At 40.1% G+C, this 18,954-nt stretch overlaps 1 protein-coding gene across 1 annotated transcript in view; it reads left to right on the top strand.

Moving 5' to 3' along the window:
- LOC137321923 (fibrocystin-like) overlaps positions 1-18,954 on the top strand; it is a 440,431-nt gene that overhangs the window by 320,521 nt on the left and 100,956 nt on the right. The window contains exons 56-59 of the mRNA XM_067984789.1: positions 11,233-11,388; positions 12,520-13,401; positions 15,553-15,721; positions 17,092-17,255. Of these exons, the coding sequence (XP_067840890.1) occupies positions 11,233-11,388; positions 12,520-13,401; positions 15,553-15,721; positions 17,092-17,255 (1,371 nt within the window). The remainder of the gene's footprint in view (positions 1-11,232; positions 11,389-12,519; positions 13,402-15,552; positions 15,722-17,091; positions 17,256-18,954) is intronic.

The raw sequence follows: 18,954 nt of genomic DNA, 5'->3' as shown, positions 1-18,954 counted from the left end.
CCAAGTCGTTAATGTAGACCACAAACAGCAAGGGCCCCAGCACAGATCCCTGTGGTACCCCACTGGCCACAGGCTTCCAGTCACAAAAACAACCTTCGACCATCACCCTCTGCCTTCTGCCACTAAGCCAGTTTTGTATCCAAAGTGCCAAGGCACCCTGGACTCCATGGGCTCATACCTTCTTGACCAGTCTCCTGTGCGGGACTTTATCGAAGGCCTTACTGAAATCCATGTATACCACATCCACTGCGTTACCCTCATCCACACGCCTAGTCACCCCCTCAAAAAATTCAATCAAATTAGTCAGACATGATCTTCCCTTGACAAAGCCATGTTGACTATCCCTGATTAATCCTTGCTTCTCCAAGTGGAGACTAATTTTGTCCTTCAGAATTTTTTCCAATAATTTTCCTACCACTGATGTTAGGCTCACTGGCCTGTAGTTCCCCGGTTTTTCCCTACTCCCCTTGAATATTGTGAGTGAGAAGGAGAAGTGACATATTTTTCTTTGACTTAATTCAGTGATCTCATCATTAATGAAGTCACATGGTAAGTACTCACATAAAATGATCACTTACACCTTGGAGCAGGAGGTTGCTAGTCCAGATGGAAAAAGCATATTTATATTTGAAACATTGGAATATTATTTTACTGTAGCATGGTAAAAGATTGTAGGTAGGCTAGAAATTACAGTGTGATATCATATGAATGATTAATGTGTTCATATCCATTTCCTTTGTCCCACTATTTTAATTGAGGCATAAAACCATTTAAAGTAAGGGTTCATAAAATAAATTGTACAGTGTTAAAAGTCCATACGTTATTATTGCACAGCTTTAAGGGTTTGTTTGAAAATATTGCACAATGTTAAAGCTTTATACAACAATAGCAACTTTCATTATATAGTGCCGTTAATGCAGAAAAATATCCCAAGGTACTTCACAGAGGCTTAAGGAAAAAAATGGACATCAAGCTAAAGAAAGATAGATTGGGAGGAGAGACCAAAAGCGTAATCAAAGAGATGGGTTGCAAGGAATTGTTAGAGGAGGAGAGGGAGATGAAAAGGCAGAAAGGTTTAGAAAGGGAATTCCAGAGCATGGAGCCTACACAGCCGTAGTCATGGTCGTCACGGCTGCCAATGATGGAGTAAAAGAATGGAGGCTGAACAAGAGGCTGGAGTCTGAGGGATGAAGAGTTATGGGGGGGAGGTTGGGGGTACGGTGGGGGGCGGGGGAGGGTGGGGGTTTAGGGCTGTAGGAGGCTACAGAGTTAGGAATATGTGAGACAGTGGAGGCATTTGAACATCAGGATGGACATTTTAAATTTGTCTCATTGAGGGATCCATAACACTTCACACCTTAACCTTTTACAAAAAACTTATCCTAAAACCTGACAAAGACAGATGGGTTGAGGATGTTTTTTATTGAGGAGGGAGTGATAACTGCAATTTTGAAAGGAAGTGGGACAGTACCTTAGGAGAGGGAAGCATTAACAATGTCAGTTAGCATGGGGGCCATGAGGGGAAGTTGGGTGGTCAGCAGGGAAGAGGGTTAAGGAGCAGGAGGTGGGTCTCGTGGATGAGATGAGCTGGTGATTGATTGGGGTGGGGGAGATGAGAGAGAATCTAGATAGAGATGGGGGGTCAGTAATACAGCAGGGGAGAATTTGTGGGGAGGTTTGGTTTGATGTAAGAGTTATTGCAATAATATTGCACAGTGGTAAGGATTTATACAATAATATTGCATAGTGTTAGGGGTTTAAATGATAATATCACATCGTGTAAGGGTTCATACAATAACCACACAGTTTTTAAGTGTTCATATGATAATATTGCTCAGTGGAAGGATAACATTGCATAGTGTAAGCATTCATACAATAATATTGTACAGTATTAAGGGCTTATATGATAATATTGCATTGTGTTAAAGGTTTATACAATAATATCACATGGTGTAGGGATTCATACAATTACATCGCACAGTGTAAGGGTTCGTACGATAATATCACAGTGTAAGGGTTCATATAGTAATATTGTACTGTGTGAGGGTTCATACAATAATATCATAGCCAATAATACATTATACAGTAATATCATAATTTCCTTATGCTGTTTTTGGGCTGTTTTCTTGAAGAATTACTTGAAATTATCTGCTTTTACATTTTTTTTTACATTGTTCTTTTTCACTTTTAAAAAAATATTTGTCTGTTTATATTGAACTTCACTTAATGCATTTTTTTTAATGGGTCAAACGAATGTGCCTACATGGTAATAAGTTAACTTTAGGGATATAGTCCGAGGGCTGGCTACTCCTTTAAGGGAACTTGTTAGCTGCAAGTCATATGATCTTCCCTTGCTACACTTATTGTATGTGGAGTATAACTGAATGAAGAAGAATTGTTGCTGTGCCTTTTATTCCCCTGAGGTTGGGAAATGGAGGATTAGTTTCATTTCCAGAATTTGCATCAACACTGACGGCTGTGCTGAGGGTAATTACCAACATTCAATTTTATACCAGTGTGAATTACATGCTAGAGATGCCATGTGAGTATAACAGTGTGATTTAATTAATACTTCTAGCATGCTTTTATAGTGCTGTTGCTGCACTTTAACTGGAGATGCAGCGTGGAAATACTGACACTCAATATCAGTGTTAAAGGAGCCATTCCCTGGAAGTGCACAGAGACATCTTTGTTAAATTGTGAGAAACGGCACAAAAGCATGTAATCCCCATGTCACTGAAAAGTCTTTCAAATTTCAGTTGACAGCACTTGAGGCACAACAATAATGATTCTTTTTCATTCAGTTATACTCCACTTGGGATGAGTAAGGAGAAAGAGCCTACTGGGCAAATCAGACGCACAGCAAGGGAAGGTCAGATGGTATTCATCCAAAGAAGTATCTAAAAGGGCAAGCATATTTGATTCTTCTGAGTGTTTGTCTTACCTTATACCTGGGATTCATAGAGTATAGCTTCATTTGAAGAATTATGATTGCAACATTTATATGGAATTATTCTACTGTCTTCCTGCCCTGCCCTTTCCACAGTAGTGTGAAAATCCTACAGCACTATTAATGGGGTGGGAATTAAAATATTCTGTTTTTGGCATATGTCTTTAGCACAATTTAATGAAACTGGAGGTTGAATGTATAGTTGGAGAGGAGGTGGGATCTGTGCTGATCAAGATAAGGATGTGATTAAAAGTGGGTAACACTGCTTTATACTCGTGCTTATTTTTTTTGCTGACAATAGCAAACAGAAAAATTCACTTAGATATCCATATTTAAGCACATTGGCCTCTGTTGTCCTTTAAATCTTTAAAATTTGACCAGAATGACTTATGATTGTAGCCTCACCAGCATTTCCGTAAATGCCTCTTACTTTCTTTGCTGTAGGTCTCTCAACCATTATTCTGTTTTAGCTTACCTTTTTAACTCATTTTGCATTCCCTCATGGACCAATTTTCCAAATACATATCAGAAAATCACATGTGCTCTCCCCACCTATTTCCATCCATTATTTTTACTGGACAGAGAATCACTGGAATCACAGCCACAATCTCTCGATACATACTCCCAGCAGATGAGCACATTTTGAAAATTGTCTCTTTAAAGTATGATATTTTTTATGTTAGTTTTTTTGTTGCACAATCTCATGAGCATTTCAGTCTAATGTTATTTTGATCATTGAGTTCTAGATGCTCCCTTTCTTCCACGTTCTGTACTGTGCCTTAATCATTATTAATGATCAGATCCAGAATAGCTTCTGACTGCTTTGGTTGTTTTAACAGGCTGAATGAAGAAGTATTTCTACACCACTTCTAGAAACATGCATTTCTCACTTGTTTGTCCTGTGCTGTTTTCCTGACCAACATCTAGGTAATTTAAACTCCCTAACCATTAATGTCCCAGTCTTTTTACAGGCCTTCTTGGTCTGAAAAAAAATTCTCCTGTTTATCCCCTGCTCATATTCAGGAAATCTGTAACAATAATTATTATTTTTTTACCTTTGCTATCCTTGATCTCACTCTACATCCAAGGCATTTATATAATTTCTTTCTATGGATTATATGTTCTCTCTTCACTATACTGCCACTCCTCCATTTGTTTTGTTCTGCTTGTCCCTTCTGTAAGCTTTCTCCCCAGCACTTGAATCTCCCAGTCAATATCTTGGTTTAATCAGGTCTGTGATTTACGGATCTGCGTTAACATTTTTCTTTTTAAACATATATGTTTCCAGCCATGCAAACTTGCTTTGTGTGCTGCTGACATTTGTATAAATATATTTGAGGGAAAATTTTAACTACCCCTGCCCGGAGGAATGGAGCGGTAGTGGAGTTTCGGGTGACTTACCACCCTGTTTCCACTTGATTTCTGCCTGCTGCCATTTTAACTGCAGAGTCTTTTTTATGTGTCCGAGGTGCCCGCCAGAAGCCTTATCAATGCACACAAATCGGGACCTTATGATGACATTAGGAACCCGATGCAATTTTAACATGCAAAAACTGAAGTTCTGCCCAGCACTGAACCCGCTGAGTAAAACCTAGCATGATTGGTTTTGAAAGGGCCAATGGAAGCAATATTTAAAGGGGCATTCATCTAAAAGCAGTCAGATCATAGGTATCTGTTTATTATTGTGTTGTTTGGATTTACACAGGAAAGTTTGCCTTTGAGATTGCTTTTTTTTTCTACATTTACTCTGCTTACACACCCTCAATAAGCACACAGCTTATGATGGGGGCCATTCTTGCTACTTGGTTGCATGAAGAAGAGCAACTGGAGCAGCAGCAACAGAAGGCTGACCTGCCACAAGGAGCAACAATTGAGCCTCCGAGAAGACAACAGGGAAGGGGGGGAGTGCTCAAAAAAAGTTTTACCCAGCCAATAGGGTGTACAGGCCCAGAGTGAGTTTCCTGGATCTGTCTGGGGGAGCAGTGTTTGAAGAAACTTGCCACTCCTTCTACCCTGCAATAAAGAACAATGAAACCATTGAGCCAGCTACCATATATATGACATCCTAACAAGGCAGACTAATAATGTGCTGTGAAACCACACATCAGATAAACAGCTCCAAATGTGAAAAGTTGAAATCTTTAAAGTCTACAACAATTATAGTCGTGACATCTTTTCTCACCCAAGTGTCAATTCAAAGTGACTTTCTTCAATTCTTTTGTTTACTAATCCTACTATTTCTACGAGATGCTCCTCCATTGGCTTCAGCATGGCTGGCGGAACGCTGCTGTTGTTTAATTGAGGATTTCTGGGTACTTGAGCCTGTGAGGGCCCGGTTGCTGACTGCAGCTCCTCGGCTGCTGCTGAGGCCGCATATCCCAGCTAGCTTTCTGGCACCACGATGGATATTGGTCACGGAGGTAGTGAGGGAGCAGACGTGCTGACATCTGGACGGAGGTCAATATGTGCCACTCCCATTGTGCCACTGCCACTCCCATGGGGCTATGGCTTAGCAGTCCTTTTCTGTTGATGGTCCTATGATCTCCAGGGGTGCCTGCTCCATCTTGCTAAGGACCTGGATGTTAAATGATCCCTCATTGGTCTTGCTCTTATTCTTCATATTGTGTGCCTTTTTTTTCTGCAGAAAAAGAGGGAGAGATCTAGTGAGTGGCTATAGCAAAGGGATGTGCATGTTTGTGGGGCTTCTTTATATCGTATGTATGCTGAGAGGGAGAAGGAACAAGTTGCGACCAAGATGGGGAGGCGTTCAGTGGAAAGAAAGTGGCTGGACTGTAAAGGTAGAAAAGATTCATCAGAGGAGTTCATTGTTCTGCAGTTGTTATCAGAATACTGTTAGTGCCTGCTGTGAAGGCAACAAACGACAGGTCAGTGTGTGATTGGAATGAGGAGGAGTGTTTCTTTGTGATTGATGGAGAAGGATGTGGTGCAGGGGAGGAAAGTGTGCAGAGTGCTGGGGACAGCATATGAGAAAGTGGTGTCGCCAGCAGTAATACAGAGAAATGGTGATATGAAGACTGTACTTAATCTTGCTGCTCTGGTCAGGTCATTGAACTTTTTCCTACATTGAGTCCAGGTCCTGGGGATGATACTCCTAGTGTTGACTACCTCAGCCACCTCTCTCCAAGACTGTTGAATGTTCTGCTTTGGCATCCTTTTCCATTTGATGGAAAGAGGACATTCTTCCATGTAAGACTTCCATAGATGTATCAGAAAACCTGGGCGCCTTGCTTCTGACTCATCTTCTAGATTGAGATATTTCCAGCAAATGTAGATACCAATGTCAGCGATGTAAGTGCAGCCTCCCTTTAAGAGGTGCATTTACATGTTAAATCCAGTCGCTGATGCGATCAGGCGGGCAGCCCACCAATCATATGTTGAAGAGGCCTGGCAGTTAAAATCCACTAGGCCTCAAAATGATGACTTCGGACAAGTGTGCTTTCTGCCCAAAATCCACTACCAGTTAAAATTCCCCCTTTAGTGTTTCCCTCTCTGTTTTATTATCTCTCCTTTCTCTTTTTACCCTTAGTTTTTTTTTCTCCACTATGTTTACAGCATCTTCTCCCCCACCGTGCACTGGTGTATTTAAAAAAAAGGTAATTTTTTTATTTAGTATTTTTTAAAATCAGGGGTCAAATGCGGTGCCTTCCTGGTCTCCGTGGTTCAGTCCCATACCACCAGAATTATTTAACCACTGAACTGAAATATTCTTCACACCCCTCACCTTAAAATAGCACTACATGGCAAATCAAAAACTTAGCTAACAAAGCAAAAGAGCTCAACTTTGACAATTTTGACTCACAAAGGACAAAGGTTAACAATTGTCCTTTCACCTCTGGGACCTGGGTTGGAATTCAGCCCAGACAGATGGGATAAAAGTTGCCTCTCTTTCCTGCATTAAGGTCCTATCTGAGAAAGAAAATTGGGGAAAATGTAATTCTGTTTCTAATGGGTAAAGGGAAATCACCAGTAAGTGAATCCAGTAACAATGAACAAATTATTGATTTTTCTCCACAAAGAGTCAAGTGAAATCTGAATGAGTTGCTTATTCTTCACTGCAAGATGAAAATCATGTCTATAACCGCAGGGGTAGTAATTTACCAATTAAAGTCTGAAAATTGAAGTAAATATTTGTTTCATTATCCATTTGGGATAAATTAACTAAAAAACCAAGGGAGGCCTTCATATGTTTGGCAAGCAATAATCTCTGCCAGTGGACAATGATGTTTGTTGTGTTGCTTGCTCATGCCACTCAAATAAGACTGGAGCCTGCTGATGTCAATTAGCAGAATAACGGAAAACTATTCAGCTTTAGAAATAAAATGGATTTAATAAAAAACATTTGCAGATGCCACCTAATAGAAAACAAGTGCACTCTGTGATTGTTACAAGGGCTATTCACTGCTTAAGGGGTTAATGTCAAAGATTTGATAAAATATCCACTTGTAGTTATGTTTCAAAGACAAATAGAATTGTGAATTCTTGTCACTTTAGTAAGGACCTAACTTGCCATCTCGGGCTACATCCATCACAAAAACTTCTGAACAAGAAAATGTACTTGCAGACGAAATACCGATGGACAATTGATGTGAAATAGTATGAAATTAAAATGGTTTTAAGGTTACTCTGAAAATGAAAACCCTTTCTAACTTGATTCACATTATTCACTTTCTGGCCTTCATGAAAACTTGAGAACTATCTGTGTGCAACCTTTGCTGAATTGATGTCATCAGGAGGGTAGGGGAGAACATTTGAGGAAGAAAAAAGGAAGAAAAAAAAGTATGATTTGGAAAATGTAACTTGCTGAAAAGTAATCATTTGGGAGAACATAATTTAGAATTTTGCTGCTAGTTGATATCAGCCGTTCATAGTCTTCAGCTGCAAGGTGCGATTCACTGGATATTAGGCTGTTGGAGCCATTAACAAAGGGAATGTGCAAGGTAAACAAATTTACAAGCTCTGTAGACATTGTCCTTCCATTAGGCTCACGTATGACATTCTGACTCTGTAGATCCTATTCTTAAATGATCTCCCCCTGATAATCCTACATCTGTGTGCTCAGACCTTTCTATTGTCCAGCTCCTCACCTGAAAAAGCACTAACAGCCATGATGAGAACATGCCACATTAATATCCTTTTACTGTTTTTGGTGAAAAGTTTGTCCTCTTTATGCCTAGTTTTAGACTCATAGGTGACCCTAGTGCACTGCTCGTGGTTAGTGGGCAGCCTTATAAGAACATGTGTGTTATGCCAAGTAGTATTACTAGGCACACTGACGTATCAGCACTGGGGACATGGTCCTGGAATCTGTGAACAGTTGGTTGGAGGCTCGGGGTCTGGCAATGCTGGAATGAGGTCTCGATCCAGCAATATTTGGAGGGCATCACATCGGCTGAGAACAATAGAAGGGAGATTTCAGAAACACTGGAGAGAGAGAGAGATTCATGAAACATTTGTGCAGATTGAGACAACAGGGATTTTAAAATTCTCATCCTTGTTTTCAGATTCCTCCATGGCCTCGCCCCTCCCTATCTCTGTAACCTCCTCCAGCCCAATCTCCCAGACCTCTCCACTGCTTCAATTCTTACGCATCCCCGATTTTCTTCACTCCACCATTGGCATCCGTGCCTTCAGCTGCCTCGGCCCTAAGCTCCGGAATTCCCTCCCTAAACCTCTCTGCCTCTCTACCTCTCTCTCCTCCTTTAAGACGCTCCTTAAAACCTCTTTGACCAAGCTTTTGGCCTAATATCTCCTTATGTGGCTTGGTGTCAAATCTTGTTTGATAATCGCTCCTGTGAAGCGTATTGGGACATTTTTCTACATTAAAGGTGCTATATAAATGCAAATTGTTGTTGAGGAGGGGGTCTCAGAATCAGAAGAAATTTTGGGAGACCATAGAATCAGGAACTGCTGGGCATGTGACCTAGGAGCTTTAGAACACTAAGTGGTGGTTCCAGGATCTGGGAGTGGGTAAGGTCCTTTGGTACAGCTAGATTGTTGATAGGGTATATCAGTGGGGTGGGGGGGGGTAGGTGGGGAGTTGTGTTCTGTCATTATTGGAGGGGAGCAGGGTCTAGCAATCTTGTTGGAGACAGGGGCCCAGGAGAATGAGATTCAAACTGTGCTGCCCTCACACTGTATTCCCGCCCATCAGTCACCTACCTCCCTGACCCATTTTGTAGCATTTTTTGTGCCCTCTAATACTCACCCCATTGTCAGCAGTTCCTATCTTTATGTTCCTTCCTTAAAGTATTTAAGGGTAGATTTTCTCCTCCTTAAAATTAATGGATAGAAAATCATGGGCTGGGGGTTTTGCAGTTTCCTGATATGTACTCTTGAGGTGTGCCATGCATACAGAAGTCAAAAACTTATGCTTTAGTGTACAGTTGGAATGTTTACTGATTTATACAGCCTTTGATAATTAATTTTCATAAATTACTTAATTAAATGTTCGATAGTTTGATGTTTATGCAGTTTCCAAATTTTGATATTAAAAAGTTCTTTAAACCTCAAATGAATGAAGAGATTTGAGTGGCTTAAAAAAAAATCAGTTCTATGCACCATGCTCCCAATTTTAACTGCTAGCCAGTTTTCAGTGAATGAACAGTGGTGTGAATTACAAATTCACCCGCAACTCCAAAGATGTGGCTCGGGGTATTTTAACTCCTGTGCCTCATTTAGATCCCGCTGACGGACTTCTCATCCAATCGGGGTGGGAAGTGGCAGAAAATTGCACGTCCTAGAGTCCACTCATTGACAGCCGATAAATGGCGGGATCGGATTCCAGGTCATCCCATGGGGGTTCCTACAATTAGGACAGGGGATGAGATTGCAGTAGGGGAGGCCTAAGCTTACTTTGGGGGTCCTGCTCCTCTTGGCCCCACAAGGAAAGTTTAAAAAAACAATTTTAATTACCTTTTTGGGCCACTTTTGGTCCCGATCCGCTTCCTCACTGGGTTGGCCTGGCGGGAAACTCACTTCCATTTCCCTCTCAGGCCGCCTACCAAAAATATGCTGTCAGGTCCCGATGATGTCATTGAGACCCAACATGCGTATGTTAAAAAGGACCCCAGTGGCTTTGGGTGGGTATTCTTGCCCCCTGCTCAGTTGAGCAGGTGAAAATTGTGGAAGGTGAGTTCCCGCCGCTCTAGGGCAATTAAGTGACATGGGTGATTCGATCTGCTCACCGCCCAGTTTCTGCTGGCGGGTAGGGTCAAAAATGCCCCCAATTTATTTTCCTTTCCAACCGTCAACAAAGAAACCACAATCACAGGTGCGCCTAATCTCAAAGTGCTGCTGATCACAGATGTCATCTGTTTGAGCAGTTCATAATGGAAAATAACATTTTTTTGTTACTTGCCTAAAATAAAGCTCTGATAACTCAATCTTCAGTTTCTTTCACAATCTTTTGGGAAGAAAAAGAAACATTCAAATCCTCAATATGATGAAAGGACACACCTTTCAATTCCAGTATTACACGCTATGAAATTCTGCAAACTGCACAGGCTCAGAATGCACAGGTGTGTTTGATCCCTCTCTCCAATTGGGAGAGATAAAAAAATCCAGCTGAATAACAGTCTTTTCAGATAGAATGAAGTCTTGAAGTAAAAACTTTAAGGAATTAAAAGTCAGAAAAGACAAATCAGTGGATACATTTAATAACATTATTATGAAATATGTAATTACAAAAAAAATGTTTAAAGCCTCATTTTAAATTTTAGAAGTTACAGTAACTGAGGAAAAAATGGTGGGTGAATTTTTTTAGAAAGCACTTTGAAAGATTTGATTGATTCATCAACAGACTGACAGGCAACTGTTTACATACCGTTTTCCATTAGAAATTGTTTACATGAATTTGTTTCCATTATTAATGTTTACACTGTTTATCCTTTATAAATGTTGATATGAGAACTGTTACAGAAAATATAGTTTGTGGACCAGAAGTTTGCATCATACACAAGATTTTAGTAAAACATAAATCTGTGCAGGCCCTTGAAGTCCAGCACAGTTCGCTTTAATTGAAACATTCCACAACCCAATTAACAAGTTTAATTGACAATTTAATGCCATGTTTGTTAACTTATTTCTCACATTGCAAACCTAAGCCAAAAATGAGGAAATTCCATCTATAATAAATCAGATAGGATGCGCATCGGAATTTCTGTTTCTTCTTGTTAGATTGAAAACATTATCAACAGCTTGAAATTGCTGCCAGTATCTAAACCGTTGTACTAAATTCATAATTTTGTGGTTCTATTCCACAGGCAGTTCCTATGTGGTTGATGAGGGTCACCACATTAGTCTGGCTGCTGAAGTTGGCTTGCTGACCAGAAATGTTCAAATCACAGCTGATGGGGATTGTATCGCCTGGATCGTTGTTGGCCAAAAGAGAAACACAACAAGTGGGGAACTGTACTCAGGTGTGGATTTTGTTAATTTCTTCATATTTGCGTTCTACTACATGTCACATACAATGCCATATTAGCCATATTGTTAGTTGAACTACCTCATGCTAACAAATAGGCCACAATATAGCACCATGTAGCATAAGCAACTGAGTTTGGAAATCAAAACATCCTACAAGAGTTGACATCATGGTAAGTATGTGGCAGCCTACTTATGAAGGAAAGATCATTTTAAATTACAGTAGAATAAGGTAATGGTAATGGAGCTAATAGCATTCAGAGAAGGAAGGCCCAACCCATAAGCTAATAGGCACCGTGTGTTTTTAACCCCCCTCCCCCCAATTCAGTTGTTCCAGTTTGCATTTTACCCAGTCAAAATTTGTATGAACTTGCCTTCCCTTCATACTTTTTCATGGTCTTCCTTTTATAGTTTTTCTCTTTCTAATCATTAATTTGTTAGGTTTTGCCTTCATGGAAATGTTTCTACTTTTTGACTTTTTTCTCTATTGAAGCCTTCTTTTCCAGCCTAGAATTCTCTCTGCAATGCCATTCTTTAGCCACCCAAAAGCAGTCCAGAATGACCCTTCCTCAGATGTTGTTTTCTTCGGGATAGGGGAGGGAATTACCTGGCTCCTACGTTGCAATTCCGGCCAATCAGATGATATCGAGATCTCAACTTCTGTGAATTCCATATGCAAACTCGCAGCCTACCGTTCCATGGTACAGTGCATTGGAGCATTAAGGAGTGGTAACATTCTGCATGCTTAAAAGTCCTGTATGCTACTTTTCAAGTTAATTTTGTTTTGCTCCTGCTTTTCTCCTCTTGCGAATTCCTCCCGCGCTGCATGTCCCATGCATCCATGTGCTAGGAGGTATACAAAAGTGGTTCAATTAAGCTTCCTCCTCTGATTTTCTTTCCCTTTTTGAGGTAAATTGCTGGTCTCTACTTGTTATGGTGTTGATACATCATCTTTTCTTAATATTTAAAGTTTTTTTTATTTCATTGATTTTCTTTCTAATTTCTTTTTTCACTGTGAGCCATCACCATTATGACCAGCTATTTTAACTATTACTATGTAAGTTTGTTCTATTTCTGCACTTTCTCTTCCACATCACCAACTAACAGCTTTGTGTTTTGTCCAATAGGCATTCTCCAAGTTTCAAATGTGGAGTTTGTACGGATTGGGAAACGAGGCCATTCAGCAATAGAGTTTAGTAACATCAGCCCTGGATCACAAATGATATCATGTAGCATTCATCACATTTGTGGTTGTGCTGTTCACTCAGTAGCGAGCAGTGGTATTCTGTTACGTGATAACGTGATATATAACACTGAGGGCCATGGCCTGAATCTGGAAGGTCAGAACCACATTCTAATAAGAAACCTCATTGTGTTGACCAGACAGCCAGTCAATGGAGCAGAATGGGTTGCTGGCATCAAAGTGAACCTGGTGGACAATGTCAAACTTTTGAACAATGTGGTGGCTGGGTCTGAACGTTTAGGTTACTATATTAATGGTCAACAATGTTTTCAACAAGAATCACCCTGGTCTGGTAATGTGGCCCATTCAAATCTCCATGGCATTCATCTATACACTGGAGATGGATTTCAATGCTGCACTAAAATCAGTGGCTTTCTGGCTCATAAGAACTATGATTATGGTATTTTTCTGCATATTCAAAGCAGTGTCCTTGTTAGTAATGTGACACTTGTTGATAATGGGGTTGGACTCCTCCCAATGGTTTATGGAGCATCAGCTCAGGAAAATAAGTGTGAGAAGAACTATATAGAGATTCAGAAATCTGTGATCATTGGCACCAGCTCAACCTTTGATTGCTTTAAAGACCGTATCAAACCTACTTTGAAGAGTGACCTGGCTTATAATGTCCATGCTCCTAGGACTCCATCTCAAGGCCGTATTGGGATTTTGTGGCCAGCATTCACATCAAAGCCAGGTGAAGGCCCAAATAGGCCATGGCATCAAATAACAAGCTATTCAGCAGTTCATGGCATCACAAAACTTGAAGGTGGGCACTTTCAATTTTTTTTTGGTGAGAGCCTATCCATCAGAGCTATCTACCTGTTGTGTGGTTCAGATCCTCACTGTTGTTATTACAGTGCTTGCTGTCGTGTCATGGAGGTAAATTTGCTCCTTGAGATCTCTTGACATAAGGTTTTGTATGCTGGGAGTGAATATCAGTAATTTGGGCATGTAACCTCATTCATTTCAATGGATGGACAATTTTGGGGGGGAGGTGCGGGTGTAGGTGCAGTGCTTAAATTCATGATGTGTATTCCACGTGCATGATGCTCTATGCTGAAGAACTTAATCAAAAAAACCTTGGTCCAAAGTGACGGACAGATTCAAGATGGGCAATGTTAAAGAGGTGAAAGTAGATGGTGATTGTGTTGCAGAGGATATGGGATGAATGCTCAACTCGAAATTGTTTAGGACACTGAGGTTATGAACCGTCTGGTTCCGCCTAAGACAGTGGTCAGGAGGAGGTTATAGTTTGTGTCAGGGACCAAAGACAATGGCTTCAGTCTTCTTAGAGGAAATTGTGGCTCACTCAAGACTGGATGTCGGACAAGCAATCTGATAGTGCTGAGGCATTGGAGGAGGGGTTGAGGGAGGTAGAGCTGGGTGTTATCAGCGTTCATGTGTAAGCTGACCTCATGTCTGAGGATGATGTAGTCAAGGGGCAGCATATAGATTAGGAAGAGGAGGAACTAGGGATGGATCTTTGGGGAACTCCTGAGATGACAGTGTGGGGGTGGGAAGAGAAGCTATTAGTTGAGATACTTTGGCTACGATTGGATAAGTGAGAGTGGAATCAAGCGAGGACAGTTCCAGCGAGCTGGACAACAGATAGAGGCATAGAGGATGGTGCGGTCATTGGTGTCAAAAGCTGCAAAGGGATCAAAAAAGATGAGGAGGGATCATGGTCATAATCAAAGAAAATATCATTCATGACTTTAGTTAGATCAGTTGTGATGCTGTTGGAGGGGCACAAACTTGATTGGAGGGATTCAAACAGGTAATTGTGGGAAATATGGTCCAGCTAGATCTGGCAATTGATGGCTAAACCACTTGTGCACTAGATATGCTGAAGCCTGTGCTCCTTGGATTTAAGGGATTGAAGATGGGTGCCATGTAAAGGGGAATTACTGGGATGGGTGACAGTGGAGTTAAGGGAATAATTGAGCATATCAACAGCTGCATATCAACAAATGGAGGGCCAAAAGCTAGGCAGACAAAATTGGGCAAGGTGTACAGTGGGCTGCAAATTTGCTATGTAACTGTGACGATAAAAGTTAAAATGACCCCCACTGTTGTGTTTGTCTTTCTCAGCTTGATAGGCTTTCAAAAGTTTATAGAGTATTTATAATTTGAAACCAACAACAACAATATGTGGAGTCACTACCATCTGCCTCCCTCTCACATACATACACACACAGCCTATCATTTTTTTTATTTAAAAAAAAGCTCAGTTTAAATTTCACTTGAATAATTTTTTTGAAATTTGGAAGTTGGAAATTTGCCTGAGCCCTCTGTCGCCGATTCTGCCAAAGTTTGTTGGGCCAGGGGGAGTTCCCTTTATTTCCAAATTGCAGAAAGTGGTGGAGTCCCGCTGGAAAGAAGATTATACTTTGCCCCCTCCAACCCCATTGTTAAAAAAAAAAGTTACTACCTGAAGCTTTGGTGTCCATTCTCAGGTGGGTCCACTACTGGTATTTGGTAGCCTGTTACCCAGCGTATCTGGGTCCTGGCTCTTCCGCCATACTCCCGCTGCAGTTCCAGTGGGAGTGCATTGAAAGGGCTGTGGATTTTCGGCTCCAGGAAGTGTACAACTATAATTAAGATTTTTGATTTAATGCACATGTAGAAAGTTACGCGAGTTGCATCTGCAGCTGACCCACTTATGTGCTGTTCTTCAGCCTGTTCTATTTAATGCGCCCAGCTCAATCATTAAGTGAACACAATAGCTCATAGTCCAATATGAAAAATAAGGTTTGGCAATCAACCTAAGCTCAGAAGCTATTTTCAAGTGTGAAAATGGAGAGAGATTCATACTGTGAGTTGTATACATGAACAAATAAAAATAAATTCGAATTTTTTAGCTATTAATGAGTAAGAATCTTTCATTTTAAATTTCTTAAGATTCTTTTTCTTTTAGATGTCACATTTTCTGGGTTCATGAAGAGCTGCTACAGTGTGGACAGCGACACTTGCTTTATGTCCAACCCTGAGAATTATGGCATAATGCATCCAATTGTAGCTGAAGGCACACGGATGTTGCACATCAAAGAACAGAACAAGTTTTATTTTCACTCCCCTGAAGCCAGGTACAATTTATATATGTTTTTATTTAGAAGTAATGAATATCATTGCTGGGAAGTGAAACACCTTTCCTTTTGGAGTACCTCAGTGTCAGCATCAAGTGTGGATTGAAAATTGGGTGGACTTTCTTATGGTCATGCACCAGTCCCCATTTGATTTTCTTCTACATCCTCCAATCTGCATGCCAGACCTCACCAATCTGCTGATCTGAGTTGGTACCAGGCCTGCGAGAGAACGCGCACCAAGGTTCTCAGATGATGCACCAGAGGCCTTGGTGCAAGAGGTGGACAAAAGGAGGGACATCCTATATTTGGGAGGGGGGAGGGTGCAAGATGTCATCCAGACATATGCCCAAAAGGCAGTGGAAGGCAGCCTTGAAGGAAGTATGGCAGCATGCATAGGGAAACTAGAGAGAATAGTCTGCAGTGATTGATGGATATCTTTCAGACTGGAGGGATGTAAACAGTGATAAACCTCAGGAGTCAGTTTTAGGACAGTGCTCTGATTCATATATCCAAATGATCTGGACTCGGGTATAGGGAGCACAATATCAGATGACGCACAACTAGGAGGCATGATTAACTGTGAAGAGGACTATAAATGATGTCAGGAAGTTGGTAGTTTGGATAGATGGGTGTCAGATGAAATTTAATGCAGAGAAATGTTTTAGTGATGTTGCTTTACACCACTAAAAATATCTAATTGTCCATGGGTCAATAACCCAGTGTCCTGCCCTTTATTATTCTCTAAAAGTATGGGTGCCAATGATTAAAAGATCTTACCTAGGAGGTGCCATTACAACCATTGCAAAATCAGTTGTTCATTGTTTGCTGTTGGTAAAACAAAAACCTCCACAAGTAACATCTACAGAACTGCAAGTTGTTTGCTTTTGTTTTCTTCTTGGCAACTCTTGCTTTTTTTTTTAACTCTTTCTCTTTCTCTAACTAACACTTGATTCTACATCTATTCTAAGCTTGTTTTTATATTTTTTAAATTTAAATTCTTCTCACTTCACTTCTGAATAATAGCAACTGAGATGAGGTACCAGAATTTGGCCATGAAACTACAGCAAGGAATAAACCGAGTTGGAGGGAAGGTAGAGAATTGATGGTGATGGAGGACATTTATTGTCACAAATCTTCCATTGGTCAGTTATGACGAGGTTGGCTAAACCTGAAATTTTCTTTGGTTATCAACTAGTTTTGTTTATTGGTAAAGCAATGGTGCAGTGTGTCATAATATAACAGTTAACAAATTTGGCTGATGGTTTTAAATATAAGAAAGGCCATGTCACAAACCTGCAGGTACACTGATGTGAAGTAAGAACTTGAACCGTCTCTCTCTCTAAGTTGTTTTTAACATTTGAATCTTACAGTGTGGATGAGGCTGGAAATGGATTACAGTGTCCGCAACCAGGGTGCAATAGTCGGAGAAAGACTCTATTCAAGGACCTGGATGGTAGTGCAATGGGAGTCCCTCCTCCCTCATCTGTATTCCCACAGTCAGACTTCAGTTGGAGCCAATCCTGCTTTTACACTGGTAATACCAAGTGTTCTCCTATTTCTTGATTCACTCGTAGCTATTTTTTCAAAATGTATATTTTTGCCTAAGCTAATTATAATATGTAAGTACACATAATAGAAAATTCTCAGAGCAGCACATAATCTCTAACACTTCTGTTCTACTGTGACTTAAAACTAGAGATTTAGTAAGGGGAAGTGAGTGTCCCGTACATATCTGTGAAGGAGGTCTTCATTAACAAAAGATGGATTGTGAAGTAGATTATCATTCTTTCACCCACATTTATAAAACCTTCCACTGTTTTTCTCCTTCAAGTCACAAAGTTGCAGATTCACAAAACATTGCCTGACTACCATCTGCTTTCCAAAATTTCAATGACTTATTAGTTATTTAGTTTAACCTAATTAATTTCAGTTTAAGGTCCAAAACAAGGTACATGCGCTAGCCTCATACAAAATATTGTTTCTTAATTATCCAGTAAGCCCTTTCTTTAATGTTATTGTAAGGGAGTGAGGCATTTGTTGTTTAAATTAGAGAATCACAGGGAAGCCTATAGCTTCCACCAAGAGAATCTTGATTGTAGGGATTCCTGTTCTTTTTCTGGACAATGGATACAGGTTTGTGACGGGCCTTTAAGAGGAAATATGGTCTGGGAATTGCTGTTCAGGAATATTAGTTAGGGTTAAATATTTTGTACTACAAAGTAGTATAATGGTTGGCAGAGGAGCATTCTGGATTCAAGTTCAGACCAAACCAGTTCACCAAATCTTCACCGTGAAGTTCATTGTGTTGGAAAATGAAACCATAACGGCAATACATCCAAACTTGACTCTGGACTTCAAAACCTGTCATCACTCCTGGCAGTTATACAGTACATATTCTGTTTATTAGCAGTATTTAGAAAATACATTTTGTAGCTTTTACAAATTTTTCCAATTCTAAGGTGAGCTTATGGATTCAGTTTCTAAGTTTTTCATTATTGCAGAAAATCACATCAATTGTTTATATTAAAGTAAATAAATTAAAACTCGGTGCCCAATATCATTATTAAAAATATTTAGGAAGTTTCAATCTCTTTCCTAATTCCCTGCAGGCATAGAATGCTTGTTTTCAGGGCCAGAGGTCATAATTTAGATGAGGGTTGTGTCATTCCAATTTAGCCTTTAGAATTTCAAGCATGTCATTAAAATTAACGGAAAGGATGGTAACATTTTGTTTTTAGCAAAATGATGATGGATTGAGTGTGACAAAAATTGTGATTCGAAATGATCAAAAATACATCTACATTACAACCTGTTTTAAATATCTCAGTTTTCACTGGAATCTCAATGTAGATAAATTGGCTGGAGTTTTCCACCTGGTGTGTTTATCAGCCATGGTTTCCCCCCATTCATTTTAATGAATTGGGTAATTGCAGACACAGTGGATAACCATGGTCATTGTGTGGTTGAATTATATGTTTGCCACAAAATAGTGATTTTGTATCAGAAATCACATCTCACCAGCAAGATGTGTGTTCAACAATAATATTTGTTACCTGTAGTCAAAAGAATGACAAGAGTACTTGTAATCTAATGTCTTTCAGTAGAAATGTTAAACTGAGGCCTTGAATGCCTGTTCAGATGGATGTAAAAGATCCCGCAGCATTTAATCAAACAAGGGTAGGGACTTCTCCCGGTGTCCTGCCATCATTTATCTCTCGACCAACACCATCAAA

This window comes from Heptranchias perlo, chromosome 5 (genome assembly GCF_035084215.1).
Source record: "Heptranchias perlo isolate sHepPer1 chromosome 5, sHepPer1.hap1, whole genome shotgun sequence".
NCBI lineage: Eukaryota > Metazoa > Chordata > Chondrichthyes > Hexanchiformes > Hexanchidae > Heptranchias > Heptranchias perlo.
This window is presented reverse-complemented; position numbering and strand designations above follow the sequence as displayed.